The 18650-nt window shown below is 38.7% G+C and overlaps 1 protein-coding gene across 9 annotated transcripts; it reads left to right on the top strand.

Annotated features, from left to right (window-relative positions):
- Positions 1-14372: 14372 nt before the first annotated feature.
- On the top strand, positions 14373-18315 carry LOC112779217 (kinesin-like protein KIN-4A). Of its 9 annotated transcripts, none has more exons than XM_072227650.1 (11): positions 14373-14709; positions 15110-15202; positions 15296-15329; positions 15779-15874; positions 16120-16167; positions 16259-16356; positions 16438-16518; positions 16782-16915; positions 17027-17121; positions 17605-17664; positions 18050-18315. In XM_072227650.1, the coding sequence occupies exons 2-7, from the start codon at positions 15126-15128 to the stop codon at positions 16457-16459; spliced, it is 375 nt and encodes a 124-aa protein (XP_072083751.1). In that variant the 5' UTR covers positions 14373-14709; positions 15110-15125; the 3' UTR covers positions 16460-16518; positions 16782-16915; positions 17027-17121; positions 17605-17664; positions 18050-18315. The 9 variants fall into 9 exon arrangements, with proteins under 9 accessions (XP_072083751.1, XP_072083750.1, XP_072083747.1 ...); XM_072227649.1 differs by having other exon boundaries at positions 15296-15347; XM_072227646.1 differs by having other exon boundaries at positions 15296-15347; positions 16259-16375; positions 16450-16518.
- Positions 18316-18650: the final 335 nt, after the last annotated feature.

The raw sequence follows: 18650 nt of genomic DNA, 5'->3' as shown, positions 1-18650 counted from the left end.
ATCTGCGTTCTTGATGAGGATGAGCCAAATATGAGTTGACTGCCCCGGATCCGGAAGACCGGGTTTGTTTTGGGAGGGCTTCTGATGCGGACCCTCATTTCTTTTTTATGTATGAAAGCCTTTTTACCCGTCTGGGAGTTCTTCTGCCTTTTTCTGATTTTGAGATAGCTGTTTTGTCTCACTGTCGCATTGCTCCCACCCAACTTCACCCTAATTCTTGGGGTTTCATGAAAATTTACCAACTTGTCAATCAGGCACTGGATTTTCCGACCTCTTTGAAAATCTTCTTTTACTTTTTTCACATGACCAAGCCCTTCAGTGGGCAAAACAATAAGCAGCAATGGGTGTCTTTTCGAGCTATTCAAGGCCGGAGAATTTTCAATCTTTTTTATGAGTCCTTCCATGATTTTTTAAAAACTTCTTTTTTCAAGTTCAAGCCGTATAGGGTCACCACCCCTTTTTCTTGGATCAAAATTCTTCTCTCCGTTTTCCCCTTTATTGGTCCGAGGCCTCTCCTGTAGAGAAATATGGCCTGGATGACTTGGACGAGGTGGAGGAGGCTGTTGTGGGGTTCTTCCGAGAAGTTTGGGGAAGAGCCCCTTATCTTGATACAAAAAAGTTTCTTCAAAGGTCTCCGACTTTTGTATAGACTCAACTAGGTAGACTTTGTTGTTTGTTTTGTTTTCTCCGACTTGATTTTGCTGATTCCGACTTTTGAAATCTTTTCAAGATGTTACTTCTGACTTGCTGACTAATTCTTTTATTCATTTATTCTTTGCAGAAATGGTGAAGAAGAATTCCGGTTCCTCCTACCAGAAGGTCCAAGACGCTAAAAAGAGATCTCGGGCCTGAGTTGATGCCGCCAGAGCTGCTGGCACTCTGCCTCCTCCTCCTCCTCCCCCTCACAGTTTGGGGACCTCCTCTCGTCCTATATTGGTATCTTCTGCCTCTTCTCTTTTCCCCCCGTCCAACCCCCTCCTGAATCCGAGAAGAAGAAGCGCAAGACTTCAGAATCTGGCTCTTTTTTTTCTGGAGAAGCTAATTTTGATGGCCCCAAGTTCGTTCGGAACCACATCTATCCTCATACCCAAATTAATATGGATGATGGTTCCATCCGAAACCATCTTAATATCTTAGTTCAGGGGAGTGTTTGGGCGGCTGGGGTATGCACAAAGCTCCTCGATATTTTGGATAAAACTCCCCTTAGTTCTTTGGGCTCAACCCAGAAGGTTGAGGAATTAGAGGGGAGGATTTTCCTCAATCAGGAGGATGAGAAGAGGCTTAAAGAGGAGGTCACCAAGCTGAAGAAGGAAAGGGGTCGTCTCCAGGAGAAGGAGAAGAAATTAATGGGCCAATTAGCCATTTCGGAGTGTCTTAAGGAAAAGGCGTAGCAGAATTACGTAAGACTTTATGGGGAAAATCTTGACCTGAAGAAAGAGCTGGCAGGATGTCGGGAGGCTTTCCAGGAGCTGGAGGACTCAGTGGCAGAGGGTTCCGAGGAGGCGTGGAGGATCTTCAAGGAACAGGTCAGGGTTATTGCCCCTGACCTGGACATTTCTCCTTTGGATCCTGACAAGATTGTGGTTGATGGGGCTATTGTCTCTCCTTCCCGACCTGAGACTGACTCTAACTTAAAGACGATGGGGTAGAGGATTGTGGAGTCCCCTCCTCGTGGGGACCTTCTGAGCTCTTCTAAAGTTTCCTCTCAAGGTCCTGACCAGCCTGTTCTGTCCTCCCCTGGTGCTGTTTCGGCTTCTCTCCCTGTAGATCCCTCTTCTGGTGGTGGTGACCTTCCTTCTGGCGATGCTGATCCTCCTGCTAATTAAAATTCGGTTACTGGGGCCCGGTCTGTGGGCCCCTTGTTTAAACAATTTTATGTTTCGTTCTGTTGTGGTGATTGGTCCTTGACCTTTTCTGGCCGTTAACAAAAAATGCCTTTAATTTTTAGTTCCCCCTTTTTTGGATAAGGGGTTTAAATTATATCTAGTGTGTGCATGCTTTTTGTTCTTGTTTCTAGGTTTTTCGAAAAATCCTTTTTGATCTTTTTGCTGAAAGCCTCTTATCTCTGGGCAGGTTGTGTTTTTGTCTAACTTATCTTTGATTTTGGAAAGACTTGAGACATCTTGCCCTTTTGATGGCTTTCTTTTATCTCTTTTTGTATTCCTGGTGAACTCAAATTTTCTTATTTGAATTGTGAGTAGTTTAGGCTATTTTTGCGATACATTTCGTTTTTCTCGGTTTTACGACTTGTTAGTCGTTATTCTTCCGAGTTTCATAATCAGCTTTTATAACATCTTTACACCGACTTGTACCTCGTCGTTTTATCCTGACGACCATCTAGGTCGGTTCATGGGACTTTCACGTTTTGTCGAGCTTAAGTCGGCGCGTTTCGTAGAAAGAGTGATAATAACGTAAGAGGAATTTAAAGAGATGTGGGGAAAAGATCTTTATTTATTCACAAAGGTACTTTTTGCTACTAAGGGTTTTGATAATTTTTGTCCCTTAGTCCCACTTTGATGCCTCGTTAAAAACCCCCTTCAGGAAACCCTTTCTCTGGGAAAAAATTATGAAGTTAGGAAAAGAGTACATCATGGAGTGGAGTTCGCTTTAAACTATGGTCCCTTCCAATTGGCAGCAAGCTTTCCATCCCCAGATTTATTGACTCCAATGTTATTTCTAAGCAAAACCAAGTTGTCTGGGTTGAAACTTCTTCGAATGACTTTCTTGTTATATCTGGTAGTCATCCTTTGTTTCAATGCTGCTTCTCTTATCTGGGCTTGTTCTTGGACTTCAGGGAGTAGTTCAAGTTCTTCTTTATGCCCCTGTATGTTTCTGACCTCGTTATAAAAGCTCACCCTGGGACTTTGCTCGTTGATTTCAACTGGTATCATGGCTTCTATGCCATAAGCAAGTCGGAAGGGTGTTTCCCCTGTGGCAGACTGAGGCGTAGTCCGATAAGCCCATAGTACTTGGGGAAGCTCTTCATCCCAAGCTCCCCTTGCATCTTGCAACATTTTTTTCAACCCTGCCAGTATGACTTTGTTGGCTGCCTCGGCTTCTCCATTTGCTTGTGGATGTTCTACCAAGGTGAACTGATGCTTGATCTTCATACTGGCTACCAAGTTTCTGAAGGTTGAGTCAGTGAACTGAGTGCCATTATCAGTGGTAATAGAGTGAGGTACTCCATATCTTGTGATAATATTTTTGTAGAAAAATTTTCGACTTTTTTGGGCGGTGATGGTGGCCAATGGTTTTGCTTCGATCCACTTTGTGAAGTAGTCCACTCCCACTATTAAGTATTTTACTTGTCCAGGTGCTTGGGGAAAGGGTCCCAATAGGTCCAATCCACATTTAGCAAAAGGCCATGGAGAAGTTATACTTATGAGCTCCTCGGGGGGAGCGACATGGAATTTTGCATGCATTTGGCATGGCTGACACTTCTTCACGAACTCGGTGGCATCTTTCTGCAAAGTCGGCCAGTAGAACCCGGCTTGGATGACTTTCCTGGCCAGGGACCTTGCTCCGAGATGGTTTTCGCAGATACCATTGTGGACCTCTTCTAAAACTTCTGTCGTCCTTGAGGTCAGAACGCACTTCAGCAATGGTGTTGATATCCCCCTTTTGTAGAGGATATTTTTCACCAAAGTGTAGTTTTGTGCTTTCCTCTAGATTTTCTTGGCCTCTTTTTCCTCTTTGGGTAGGATGTCGAATTTTAGGTATTCGATTAAAGGATTCATCCATCCGAGGGCTAATCCGGAGACTTTAAGGATGTCTTGCTTGGCTTCTATTTTTGCTACAGAGGGTTCTTGGAGACTTTTTTGGATCAGGCTTCTATTATTTTCCCCTGGTTTCGTACTTGCCAGCTTGGAGAGGTGTCTGCTCTGCTGTTAAGATCCCGGGTTATATGCTTGACCTCGGTTTCTTCAAAGCACCTAAGATACTCCAAGGTTTTGTCTAAATACCTCTTCATGTTGGGGTCTTTAGCCTTATACTCTCTATTTATTTGGGAAGTCACCACCTGAGAGTCGCTGAATATCACTACATTATTTACACCGACTTCTTCTGCCAGCTTTAATCCTGCAAGCAAGGCTTCATATTCTGACTGGTTGTTAGAAGCTAGAAATTCAAACTTGAGGGAGACTTCTATTTGCGTTCCCTCTTTGTTGACCAGTATTATGCCTGCACTGCTTCCTATTTTATTTGAGGATCCATCTACGTATAACTCCCATGTAGTGGATTCTTCCTCTTGGTCTCCTGCATATTCTGCTACGAAGTCGGTGAGGCATTGGGCTTTTATTGCCGTCCGAGTTTCGTACTTCAAGTCGAACTCGGATAGCTCTATTGCCCATTGAACCATCCTACCCGCAATATCCGTCCTCTGGAGGATTTGCTTCATAGGTTGGTTCGTTCGAACTCTTATTGTGTGGGCTTGAAAGTAAGGCCGTAACCTTCGAGAGGCTACTATTAAGGCATATGCAAACTTCTCAATTTTTTGATACCTTAATTCAGGGCATTGTAGAACTTTACTGGTGAAGTATACAGGATGCTGCCTGAACTCATCTTCTCGTATTAGAGCTGATGCCACAGCTTTGTCTGCTACGGACAAATACAGGACAAGTTCCTCCCCAACTTTAGGTCGGCTCAGAATGGGAGGTTGGCTTAAAAACCTTTTGAACTCCAGGAATGCTTCTTCACACTCAGGAGTCCATTCGAACTGGCATCCTTTTTTTAGTAGAGAGAAGAGTGGTAGGGATCTCAATGCTGATCTGCTAAGAACCTGGAAAGGGCGGCAAGTCGGCCGTTCAGCTGCTGGACCTCTTTTAAGCAAGTCGGGCTTTTCATTTCTAAGACTGCTTTACACTTGTCGGGATTAGATTTAATTCCCCTTTGTGTAAGCATGAACCCCAGAAATTTTCCTACCTCAACCGCAAAGGTGCATTTTGCAGGATTTAGTCTCATCCCATGCATCCTTATGGTATTGAAAACTTGCGAAAGGTCCTCCAGGAGGTCGGCCTCATCCTTGGTTTTTACTAGCATGTCATCTACGTAGACTTCCATCAGTCCCCAAGGTGAGGCGCAAACACCTTATTCATCAGCCTTTGATATGTGGCTCCAGCATTTTTTAGCCCAAAGGGCATGATCACATAGCAATAGTTTGCTTTAGGCGTGATGAATGATGTTTTCTCTTGATCCGGCTTGTACATCGGGATTTGATTGTATCCCGAGTATGCATCCATAAACGACAAGTACTGATACCCTGAGCTGGAGTCTACTAGGGTATCAATGCTTGGGAGTGGATATGGGTCTTTGGGGCACGCCTTGTTCAGGTCAGTGTAATCGACGCACATCCTCCACTTGCCGTTTTATTTTTTGACTAGCACCACATTTGCCTGCCACGACAGATATTTGACCTCTTTGATGAACCCACCTTCTAGGAGGGCTTGTACTTGCTCTTCCACTACTTGAGCTCGTTCAGGCCCAAGCTTCCTTCTTCTTTGCTGAACAGGTCGCAAACCAGGGTACACCGATAGCTTGTGTGACATGATTTCGGGGTCTATCCCTGGCATGTCGGATGATTTCCAGGAAAAGAGGTCGGAATTTTCTTGTAGGAGCCTTATAAGATTTTTCTACAAATATTCTTTCAAGTTGGCTCCTATATTGGTGTTTTTTCCTTCCTCTCTTCCGACCTGTACTTCCTCAGTTTTTTTCCCTGGTTGTGGTCGAAACTTTTCCTTGTCTCTGACTCCTCCGAGCTCAATTGTGTGCAGGTCCTTTCCTTTTCCTCTCAGGTTCAGGCTTTCATTTTAGCATTTTCTTGCCAATTTCTGATCTCCCTTGATGGTTGCTACTCCCTCTGATGTTGGGAATTTCATGCAAAGATGAGGGGTAGACACCACTGCTCCGAGCCGATTTAGGGGTAGTTCTACCGATTAGGGCATTGTAGGCTAACCCTGCGTCGACGACTATGTCGATACTCAGAGTTTTGGATTTTGCCCCTTTTCCAAAAGTTGTGTGAAGGGGTATGAATCCTAATGGTTTTATTGGTGTATCCCCCAGTCCATACAGGGTGTCAGGATAAGCTCTTAACTCATTTTCATCCAACCCCAACTTATCAAATGCTGGTATGAAAAGGATGTCTGCTGAGCTCCTATGATCTACCAAGGTTCTGTGAAGATGGGCATTGACAAGGATCATAGTTATCACCACTGGATCATCATGTCCAGGAATGATTCCTTTCCCATCTTTCGTGAACGAGATGGTCGGTAGGTCGGGGGCCTCGCTACCGACCTGGTAGACTTCCTTTAAGTTCCTTTTGCGAGATGACTTTGTGAGGCCGCCTCCACCGAATTCCCCGAGATCATATGTATATGTCTTTCCGGTGTTTGTGGTGGTGGATCTCTTCGACCCTCGTCGTCTCGCTTCCTTTTTCCATGATGGTCTAACCTTTCCATGAGATATCTATCAAGTCGACCTTCTCTGGCCAGTTTTTCTATTACATTTTTAAGGTCGTAACAATCATTCGTTGAGTAACCATATATCTTATGGTACTCACAGTAGTCGCCACGACTCCCCTCCCCCCCCCCCCATTTTTTTATTTTTGATGGATCTAGGGGGCGGCAGCCTTTCAGTGTGGCAAATTTTCCTGTATACATCAACTAGGGAAACTCTTAGAGGAGTATAGGAGTGATATCTCCTAGGCCTTTCGGGGCCGACTTCCTCTTTTTTCTTGGGCTCTCTTTCTTTCTCTTCTGATGAGTGAGAGTGCCCAAGTTGCCAACTCGGCTCTCGCAGTCTAGCGTTTTCCTCCATGTTGATGTACTTCTTAGCTCTCTCCTGTACATCACTTAGGGAGGTCGGATGCCTTTTTGATATGGACTGGGAGAAGGGTCCTTCTCGAAGTCCATTTACTAGTCCCATAATTACTGCCTCTGTGGACAGGTCTTGAATCTCCAAGCACGCTTTATTGAACCTTTCTATGTAGTCTCTTAGAGGTTCTCTGACCTCCTGTTTTACTCCAAGGAGGCTCGGTGCATGCTTTACTTTGTCCTTTTGGATGGAGAATCGCATCAGGAACTTCCGCGAGAGGTCATTGAAGCTAGTGACCAACCTTGGGGGAAGACTGTCGAACCACTTCATCGCTGCTTTCGACAAGGTGGTTGGAAAAGCCTTGCAGCGAGTAGCATCAGAAGCATCAGCTAGGTATATTCGACTTTTAAAGTTGCTTAAATGATACTTTGGATCAGTGGTTCCATCATAGAGGTCCATATCAGGGCTTTTAAAGTTTCTTGGAACTTTTGCCTTCATTATGTCCTCGCTGAATGGGTCTTCTCCCCCTAAGGGGGACTCTTCTTGGTCGCTACGAGAGCTTCAATTTTTGAGAGCAGACTCCAGCCTTAAGAGCTTTCCTTCTAGCTCTTTTCGTCGCTCTGTCTCGTTTCTAAAGTTTCTCTCTGCCTCCCGCTGTCGTTCCAGCTCTTGCTCCAACTGTTCCAGGTGCCCTTGGTGGCCGTGGAACAATCCCATGAAATCGGCTACATGGGGTTGTCTTTCCTTTCCTGATTCGCGCCCTTCAGAAGAGTTTGTTTTCGGATTTTTCAGTCCTGAGGTGCCTTCTTTATGCTGATTGGTCACCCCTTAGTGAGCGTCGACATCCTCATTGTTGTTTCCAATGTCCAGATTCTCTTTCTCAGAATCAGACGCTGTGTGGCCATCTTCAGGTGAATTGTCCGCCATTACTGGTTGATCTTTCGGGTCCCCAGCAACGGCGTCAATGTTACGATGGGTAACCGGAGATTAATGGCTAGACTCATTGGGTTAGCCCAATCGTCTGAGGGAGGAAGCCTCCGAGCATATTTGCGTTTGGGAGCCTCCGTCCGACTTGTATGTGTGAAAGAATGGAGGGTGGTACCTTCAAAGACACTCTAATGCCTAAGTCAGCAAGGGTCTAAGCAAGTTTAGAGAGTATTGGAACTTAGAGATACCTGAGGGGTGTCAGTGTATTTATAGTGGCGAACCAATAACCACCGTTGGAGTAGTTCCACCTTTTGAGGCGGATAACCGTCCCTTTATCTTAGGGAAGTTGAGATATGGCTCCTGGAAGTGGTTGAGAGATTTTAGGGGCAGTTATTTATTTGAATAAGGATTATCTGCCAGCTAATCTTTGCTCCCGACCTCCTTAGAGCAAGTCGTCGTTGTGTCCGACTTCTTGAGAGAAGGTCGGTGTCGAGTGAAGGCCAATCTTTGGATTGGGCCTTTTATTTAGACCAGGGCCTTAGTGTTGGGTCAGGGTATGAACAATAAGTTAGTTAAAAGAAATAAATAAATAATATTTTTAACATAAAATATTTATTAAATAATAATAATACATAAATAATATAAAAATATATAACAAATTGAATATGTTATAGGTATAATTGTAAATATAATAATAAAATAATAATATTATAGAACATTGTACGATTTGGATTGGATTAGATCAATTATGAAAAGTAGATCTGAAATCCGATCCGATCCAACGGTTTGCAAAAAATAGAATCCAATCAAATTCGAATTTGTGTGGTTTTAATTAGTTTTCGGTTTGGATTGAATTGGATGAGTAGTTTAATTTGGATCAGTTTGGATAGGGGTGGCAAAGCGGGCCGCCCCGCTCCAACCCTCCCCGCCTCAACCCGCCCTGCCCTGCCTAGGCCCGCATCATAAAACGGGGCGGGCGGCCGCCCGGCCAACTAAAGTGGGTTTAAAATGTTAGCTCGTCCCGCTTTATGGTGGATTGGCAGACCGACGGGTTAGTCCGCTTGACTCTTTTTTTTTTAAATAAAATTCATTAAAATTAATAAAAAATAATATTTAAAAATCAAATACAAATAAAAAAAAGTCAAATTACAATATAATATTTGTCAATAAAATCATCTTTATTTTAAAAAATAAGGAATATAATTTGAGTATATATACGAAATTGTAAAATAAAATAAATAAAATTAATAACTAAAAAACATAAAAACAAAAAATAAAAAAAAGTGTTTAAAAATTATATAATTATTAATTTTTTAGTACTAATCACTCTTTTATTTAATAAAAAATAAAGAAAAAAAATCTTTTTCCGGCGGGCCGATCTACCTTGTCCCGCCAAAACTCGTAAATTTGACGGTGCGAGTTTAGCAGTTTTTTTATTTAACGAATTTTAAATTTTATCCCAACCCATATTTTTTAATTGGTTCGGCAGATCAGTCCGACGAATTCAATCCATTTTGTCACTTCTAGATTTAGATTTGAACCCTAACATTACTGTTTAATTATGTGTTAGGAAAAGTATGGGGAGCCAATGTAATTGCTCTACAATATGTATAATGAGGATAATTTTGTAATTAAATTCAAATGATAATTAAAATAATTAATTATTATTTATTTCAAATTTCAAATTCGAAGGAAATTAGGATTCTCTATTTGTTGTTACCTCCTTCATCTAACCCCCTCTCCTTTTGACCTAGTAGAAACCCCCTCCCCCAATTTGACCGAGCACCACTGAAGAGAGCCCCACCGTCGGCGCTAGAGAACCAATCTCCATGAAGTCTGCTGCAACCTGAGCAGTTGGCTCTACCCAACCGGTCCTCCCACACGATTGGAATCTTCCCTTCACGCTTGGTGTTCGCTGCTGCCATCGTCACGTGTGCCTCTCTTGTGCTACCGTCAAGCGTCGGTCGTCAACTAAGAGCTCTCCGTCGCCGTCGCCTGGCCGCCGGACATCTACACGCCCGTGTGGACCTGTGTCGCATCATACTCATCTTTGAACGCTGCGTCTTCTTTGCGCCGCCTGTGGTCTGCCGTCAACGAATTTAACGCCACCGTTCTCTCTGCCTGATCGTGACGCTTTTCTTCGTCCCCCTCTTGGACTACAAAAGGTCAGTATAAAGCTATTGTTCTACTCTATAGTATATGTTTGTTTGATACCCAGATTTCAGATGTTCTTTAATTTTGGGTTTGGCTATTTAATGTGATTGATGTTAGATTTTAATTGCTGTAAATGTTATGAACTGCTAGATAGACCAAATATAAAAGTTCAATTCCTGATCTTGTGATTGTTATTAGCTTTTTGAAATCCAAAAATAGTTATAACTCAGCATAATGTAGCTTCATTTGAAATTGGGTGCGAATCTAAGGTTCAAGTACTATATGCAGTAGTTATTTTTATGGACAAAGTGGATGTTTATCTGCTTTATGCCATTGCTTTGTTACTTGATTTGTTGGATTGTGCACGCACATGCTCCGCATGTTTCTTTTATTATGCGGTTTAGATTGGATTTTGTTTAATTTTGGTTGAATTGAAGTTGAATCTGAATTAAGACATTTGAACATGGTATTCAATCGGATGCAGCTTCTTCTTACACAGAAACTCTAGAACCGTGACAAAGGTTGAGCATTCGGAAGCCGCTCTTTTTCTATTTAAACCATTAACCCCATAGACCAAGATTAAATAGATGATTTAACAAACCTTGAGTATTTTTCTCAAGAGGTAAAAAGGATTTATTTATCTTTTTTAAAATAAATAAATAAATAGCTAATTGACTGCATAATTTAAAATAGTAGCATGAAAAAATTGAGATATACAGGATGTGATGATGGAGATATTAGCCAAAGATACAAAACTGTTCAAGTAAAGAGCATTCGTTACTTATTTATTTCACTCAAGACAAGAAAAACTAAATGGATTAATCATCAGAGATGACGAAAATCAAGATTAATATAGGACATGTACATTACACATGATCTTTCTTTTTTTTCTTTTTTTTTTAACCTTTACCTTTATAAAAAGAACCATCTTCACTCTTCATTCAAAAACACTCTTCACCATAGTATTACCTAATTTGTAACTTTATTGTACATGGAGGACTTGCTCGATATTTTGAAAGAGATCTACTACTTTAATTGAAGATCATTTATATTACACTCTACTAATGGACAATCATAAAAAAAATTAGATGTAAATATTGTATATGTTAAATTTGGTTGATTTAAATATTGTATATGTTAAGCCATTTAAACATGTTGTAAATGTTGTATATGTTGCTTGAAACTCTTTAGAGTTTGTAATCTCGTACATAGTACGTATGTATGTATTTATTTAGTCTAATTTTCCTTTATCTTGCATGTATAAGCACAAGACTTGGCTTCATTGAACACCTTGTTTCTCAATAAGTAATCACCGATGCTTCTATTGATGAATGCAGCAGCCCCTTGTAAACTTGTTAGTATATTCTATTAAATAACAAAATTGGTTATTGATATTATTATTATTAATATTATTACTGAAATTGTTTATTAAATTGACAAAGATATAGTAATTTTAACATGTGATTTTTTATGCATGTGCTTCCATGTCAAAATGTTTATGATGATTGGCTTAATTTGTGTGTGTTGAATTAATTTGGTTGCTTAATGAAGGTTTCTATAATTGCTATTTAGTTCATTGTGCGGTATATACTTAGTCATTTTGTTTTGGATTTGTGTATTTATTTGAAAATGAATGCCATGCAAGTTTCGAATCTTATTCAGGTTGGAAGTGATGAGACAGATCTTGGTCATCAAGTTTGGAATATAGTTTAATTTTGTTTTGCCATGAACCGCAGGTTTAAGTTGGTTTAATTTTGTTTTGTACTACTATGTTTTGCAGTATAAAATTAGAACAAGGAACTTTCACATCTCTATTAGAAGAAAATGGAATTATCAAAGGAGTTCAATACAAAAATAAGAGTGGAGAAGAACTTACAGTAAAGGCTCCTCTCACCATAGTTTGTACTACTATGTTTATATTGCTCTTATTCATTGCCCTTTCTTTTTGGTATCAATGAATGAGATAAATCATGTACTATACTTTAAGCCATTTAAACTAAGGCGGATGTTCATTTTAATATGATTGCGGATGGTTCTTTTCATTCTAAAGTGGATGATTACTTTGGGTATACAATTTGTAGTATAATTTATGATCCTATTGTGTTGATGTAAGCAAAAAATTAAAAGAGAAACTAAAATAGGCCGGATGTTCATTTTACTAGGTAGGACGATGGTTATTTTCATTGTAATTTAAATGTTCTATTTATTATTATGTTTCTTTCAGAAGAAAAATATGTTAATAAAGAATTTGTAATTGTATTCATAAACGCATAATTAAAGACAAATTAGGATTAGTGGTCACTGAACATAGTCGTTACTTCCTATTTGAGATCCTACAAGGAAATTGACTTTGCTCTCTAATTTTTTAGCATTTTTATTTTTGGTCCATAGCCAGTTATCCACACATTGAAGAAAATAACAGTATCCTTATGCATGCAACCACATGACATTAGAAAGTGTAGCTCCGTGTCTCTAACAAGTTTGACGTATATTTATTGAAGACAAAATTAAGTTAGACATTAGCTTCAGGCTCACTATGATTAGCAGTTTAGTACTATTTATTAATGCTCTTTTTCTTGTATTTTTTTAAAGCTTTTCAAACATTTAGTTTTTAGTGCTTTTTGCCAACCCCTTGTACACAAATAAGAACATGTTTTCTCTTATTGTAAATCACAGCTTTATAGGTTTTTGAGTTCATATATATAACATAAAGATTAACAAAGTCAGAAAATTTATAGTATAATATCATTTACATTGTTCAGTGTTACAGAACAAAGAAATTCATGGAGCAAGCAATATCTTCTCAACATGTTGGCTACTTTCTAGCTATGATGCAATGTGCCCCGCTACCTCAGAGAGAGGGAAGTATTTGTACACGACAGACTTTACCTTTCCTTCTGTAATTGCTGGCCAAACATTCTTCCCTTTCACTAACAATCACAACTTTATTTTCAATTCTTCTATTCCGCAAGCCATCCCCTGCATTCAATCTAACAAAATTCTGATTATTGGTTGTCATCAAGACCCCATAAGGCAGCACCTTTGATCACATTAAACCTCTTTCACACCCATTGAACAGATTTGTTTTCTTTACTCATCGTCTTTTGCTCCTATTCATTTCTTAATTTAAACTCCTTCTCTCATTTGAAGCTAATGTCAATGTTTATGAACCCTGTTTCATGCTATTAGCCTTATTTCTCAAGAACCTTAACCCCCCAACATGCTTCCTTCTTTCCATTAGGATACGAAAAAAATAAAGCATAAAGATGTAATCACCAATCGTATATGTAAATCCATTTTTTGTTTGCCATGCAAGCGATAATTTTCAGCAGGAATTTAATTGGTCACATAGACCTGGTCAATCAATTAAAACCACAACAACCACCAAGATAAATTATTTTCATACAATGCAACAACATCGCAGCCCCATAAAGCAGTTTTTATAGCCAAAAACAGCCATCCGAATAGATGATAAATTAGCCATCTATTTCAATAAAAAATCGGTACTAACTATCTCAGATTATAATCCGATTTGAGCATCAAACATGCATTTGTTTACCTAACAAAAGCAAACCAAGAAAGGAAAAAAATACTATGCAACCATCAACCGATTCAAAGAAGACTTCAACATAATAAAATCAAACCAGCATTCACGATCATCAAAATGAATCAGCAAAATGTCCCTATAGTAACCATTTTTACTTAAGAGGAAAACCTTGTTCAGGCAAGCATAAAATTGAATACAAAAACCAACCATCCAATAACATATTGAAGTAACCATCCAATTAAATAATCAAAGGATCTATCATACAGACCAACCATCCAATACCCTACTAATGTAACCATCCAATAAGGGTCAACCAAACATTGACAATGGTCAACTAGTTTACGTCACATTGTATTAACGGTCCACACGGGGTTATTTATAAGTTTAAATAAGTTTAAATATTACTCATTATTAAATAATCCATTGTATACATTACCCGTAAGTGTATGCACTACAAGAAAAATGGCCTATGGCCACGCTTTTTTTTGCCACGCTTTTAAGTGGTCAATGGCCACACTTTTGTGAGGGTGGCGATTGAATAGAGATTTGGCCACGTTTTTTCTTGCCACGCTTCAAAAACGTGGCAAAAGGGTCAACGGCCACGCTTTTGGAAGGGTGGCAATTTATTAGAGAAACGGCCACGTTTTTTTCTGCCACGCTTCAAAAGCGTGGCCATAGAGTGAAAGAGGGACGTTTTAAAAGCGTGGCGACAGGGTTTCATTATGGCCATGCTTATAAAGCGTGGCCATATCCTAGTATTCTTTTGGCACGCTTTAAAAGCGTGGCCAAAAAGTTTTTTTCTGCCACGCTTCAAAAGCGTGGCCATAGAGAGAAACAGGGACGTTTTAAAAGCGTGGCGAGAGAGTTTCATTACGGCCACGCTTACAAAACGTGGCCAAAAGGTTTTTTAAAAAAAACCCTAATGACCCGGCCCCCAACCCGGTCCCCAACCCATTGACGACGCTCTTTCACCCTAGCTACCCTAATCGAGCTCTCACCGTGGCTACCCCTGGAAGAGCTCCTCCCATTCCCTTCGCCCTTCGCCTTCCAAACCACTTCCATACCTTAATCGTGTCACAATCTTCTTCATCTTCTTAATCTTCATCTTCGTCTTCGTACTCTTCCTCTCTTTCTCGTTCTTCGTCCGTTCTTTCTGGATCTCTCTGTTCACCTTCGAATTCCACAAATTAAATTTCGAGCTCCACCAAACATGGGCGATGGCAAGGTCAATCTCCCCGACATTCTCTTCTCCTCCAAGCCCTCCGATTCCAAAGGTCTGATCTCTTCTTCCAACGCTTCTATTTTTTTTATTTTCTCAATTTTTTCCATTGTTTTTACTTTTAGGGCTTTCCCTTTCGATTTTCATTTTCCTCTAAATCGCTTTCAAATGCTCGCTTCTCATTTCGTTTTTGCAATAATTGTTCGCTTTCTCTCTGTCTTGATCCATTGAATCTCAATCCCTGATTTGTTCTCTCTGTCAATCGCATGCTCAACACGCATGTTACTACTTGGTTAATTGATAATGGATACCTAATTTTGAATGTTGTTTTGTGTGATCTTAGCTTTTGAATTTTGATATTTTAGCTGTTATATTTTTCTACAATCCCTAAACTAGTTACCTCTCTCTGTTAGTAAAATTGCTATCTTGATGGCTAACTAGATATCATGTTTTAGGAACTATCCTCTGTTAATGGCTACATGGAAGGTTGCCCCTACTCTGACAACTGGTTGTGCTGCGATATTGAAGCCTTCCAAATTGGCATCTGTGTATGTTTCTCAGCAGCTCTTGCAAAATCTTTGCTTCTTTTTGAGTCTTGGTTATTTTTGCTGAACTATAGGCTATGCTTTGCTTTATTTCAGGACATGTTTGGAGTTGGCTGACATATGCAAAGAAGTGGGCCTTCCTCCGGGTGTACTAAATATTCTCTTTATGTATAATAGATTAGAAATAAATCTAGTAACTAAAGAACAATGAATATACGAGAAGCTCGTACACCATATGGTATTGGCCGTTCTTAAACCTGAACTCCAGAGTTCAAAATTAAAGCTTTTTCTTTGGTCATTACCTTTTTTTTTTCTTTCAAATTTTTAAATAAAGCTTGCCTTTTCTGGTCCTACTATATACACTATAGTATATTGACTTTAAAATAAAGGATTTTTGCAGCATCGGTTTCCATAACATTAATATTGGAAGGCTAAAAACAAAAAACAAGTGATATTGGAATGTGCTAATTGTTTTTCTTAATTTGTCCTTATGCTAATATCTTGGGGCCTCAAATAGTAAATCAGTAAGTGTTCCATTTTATGGTGTTTTAATTGCCGTACATTTTTACTTCCTTGCAGTCTAAGATGAAGCGCATTGGAATTGATACTGAAGCACTCAAAGAGCACTTTGGGAAGAAAATTATGGAGCTTGAGGAGGAAAAAAGAAAAGTGCAGGTTTGGACATAGTTAGGTTTAAATACTTTTTAGATAGCGCACAAACAAAAAGTTTTTTCTGGTTTGTTTATTTTTTGTCTACATTTTTTGTGTAACTTGTTTTCAAAATTTTGTAAAAAGGAAGTCGTGAAAATAAGAAATGAAGACAGTAAACAGTATTTTTCTTATGTTTATGTTTTTCTTTTCACAATTATGAAAACATAAAACATAAGAATGAAAACAAGGAATCAAAATGCTGTTTACAGAAATCTCAAGATGTTCATGGCCAAAAATTGAAAGCACTGGAAGCACAGGTAATATCTCGATATTATTTTCATGGTAATTGTCCTTTTCCAATGTCAAATAGTGTCTGAGTTATTTATATATTAAAATCTTGAACATCAGATTTTAGACCTCAAGAAGAAACAAGAAAACCAGGTGCAGCTACTAAAGCAAAAGGAGAAGAGCGAAGAAACTGCAAAAAAATTGCAAGCTGAAATACAGTACATCAAGGCTCAAAAGGCACTTGTGTTTAATTTTTTGAGCTACTTAATTATTTGATATTGGATTTATGAAAACTATAGGTCCAATTGCAGCATAAAATGAAGCAAGAGGCAGAACAACTTCGACAATGGAAGGCTTCTCGAGAAAAGGAGTTACTTCAGGTGATTTGCTTCTATAAAAATGTAATCAATATTCTATTTTCTTGTTTCAAAAATGCAGTGGATCTTTCAGGCCTTATAATAATTAGTGCTTAATTGTGCACAATATACAAGTCAATCAGTTCTCGGATTGCCAGATAGGCGTGCAAGTTGGTGACAACAATTGAGCTTTACCTTTTCCACTATTTGATGTTTATGCTGAACTTATTGGTATTGCTATATAGTAACTGAAATTTAATTCTTTATCTGTTTTTCGATTTGGTCAGCTGAAAAGATTTGCTTGAAGAGAACTGCAAATAGCTACAGACAACTTTAGTGAGAGAAATGTTTTAGGACAGGGAGGCTTTCGGAAGGTTTATAAAGGTGTTCTACCCGATGGCACAAAAATTGCTGTTAAAAGGTTAACCGATTATGAAAGTCTCGGTGGAGATGCTGTTAAAATGTTATAGTGAACTTTGCTGCTTAATTAATACGTAGAATAATGTGCTTATATATATTTGGTTGGTTTCAGAGAGTATAAGCAGGAACTGTCCCACTATGGTCAAAAGATCAACATCATCCTTAGCAAACTCAGAAAGCAAATCACTCTCTGCAATCTACAGATAAGTGAGAAGAAATTTTTAGATCCCATAAAAGTATTATTATTATTATTATTATTATTATTATTATTATTATTATTATTATAGTTTTGTCAAAAATGTAGACATGTACAAGACAAGACAAAGAACTTACATGGTTTACGTGTTTTAACTATTAAATGAAATAGAGTAATTTATTTATTTCTTCTCCTTACTCAAAAAGTCAAAATTAATAAAAAGTGCAAACCTTGACTGTATTGAACTACTATATATAAAATTGGCTCCATATTAGGATTATTCTAGATTAAAATTAAGCGAGATCTGCTACAAAACTTATTTCTTTTAATAAACAATTAGCTAATAAAATTTTAAATGTATAAAATTAAGGGTTTAGTTGATATTGTATAGAGAAATTGGGAAATTTAGAAAATAAATATATTATGTTATTATTAGGGAAAAAAACTTAGTTGTTCTATACTAATCAGTTTTATTATCTACTTTTGCTTTATAGAGGAGGCAGAATATATTCACAAGCTCAGAAAACTTTTCAAGGTTGCCTATCGTCTTCGAGGTATTTAACCATCAACTTATATGGCACATGAGTAGTCCTACTAGTTATAAATAAAATTGGCTTTGCGAGAGTAATATTTTTACAAGAGTCGCCTCCATTTTGCATCTTTATTTTGTTTCATTCCTATAGCTATTTAACATTCCAGGGTATAATTATCATCATCATAACAGAGTCTTAGGGAAATAAAACACAAAAGAGAAAGATGAAGCTGATCTATATAATCAATAGAACTGTCATAATGTAAGCTTACCCAATTTCAAATATCCACTAGATAGCATAAAAAATCTGTATCCTGCTCCGCCAAATTTAAATTTATATTGATAACATAGAACTGTATATTGTTGTTTATGCTGGCTTCTAAAACTTGGGTAATTTTCTTATGAAGAACTCAAACCTGGGGAGGCTGTTTTGGATTGGCCTACGAGAAAAAAGTGGCTCTGGGAACAGCCCGAGGCCTAGAATATCTTCATGAGCAATGCAATCCTAAGTTTATTCATCGGGATGTGAAGGCAGCTAATGTATTACTGGATGTGAAGGCAGCTAATGTCACTTCTGTAGCTATATGTCACTAGTTATTGTTTGATTTATCTTGTAATAAAAATTGCATACTTTATTTATAGGTTTAGTAATAAAAAAAGGATTAAAAATTTATATTTTGCAGCGATGAAGGTAAAAATAAAAAAAATGATTTTTTTTTCCAACTTGATAAGGCTATCGCCACGCTTTTAAAGCGTGGTTTTTTTTTACAACTTGATAAGGCTATTGCCACGCTTTTAAAGCGTGGTCTTATCTTTTGCTATCGCCACGCTTTAAAAGCGTGGCAATATCTCGTCTACTGTTACGCTTGTAAAAGCGTGGCCATATCTGCTCTATTGCCACGCTTGTAAAGCGTGGCCCTACCTTCCACATATGATCACGCTTTAAAAGCGTGGCCATATTTCCCACCTATAGCCACGCTTTTTCAAGTGGCAGTTTGTAAAAAAGCG

Source organism: Arachis hypogaea, chromosome 19, assembly GCF_003086295.3.
Source record: "Arachis hypogaea cultivar Tifrunner chromosome 19, arahy.Tifrunner.gnm2.J5K5, whole genome shotgun sequence".
Lineage (NCBI taxonomy): Eukaryota > Viridiplantae > Streptophyta > Magnoliopsida > Fabales > Fabaceae > Arachis > Arachis hypogaea.
Note: the sequence above shows the minus strand (reverse complement) of the source record. Positions and strands in the feature narration are given on the sequence as shown.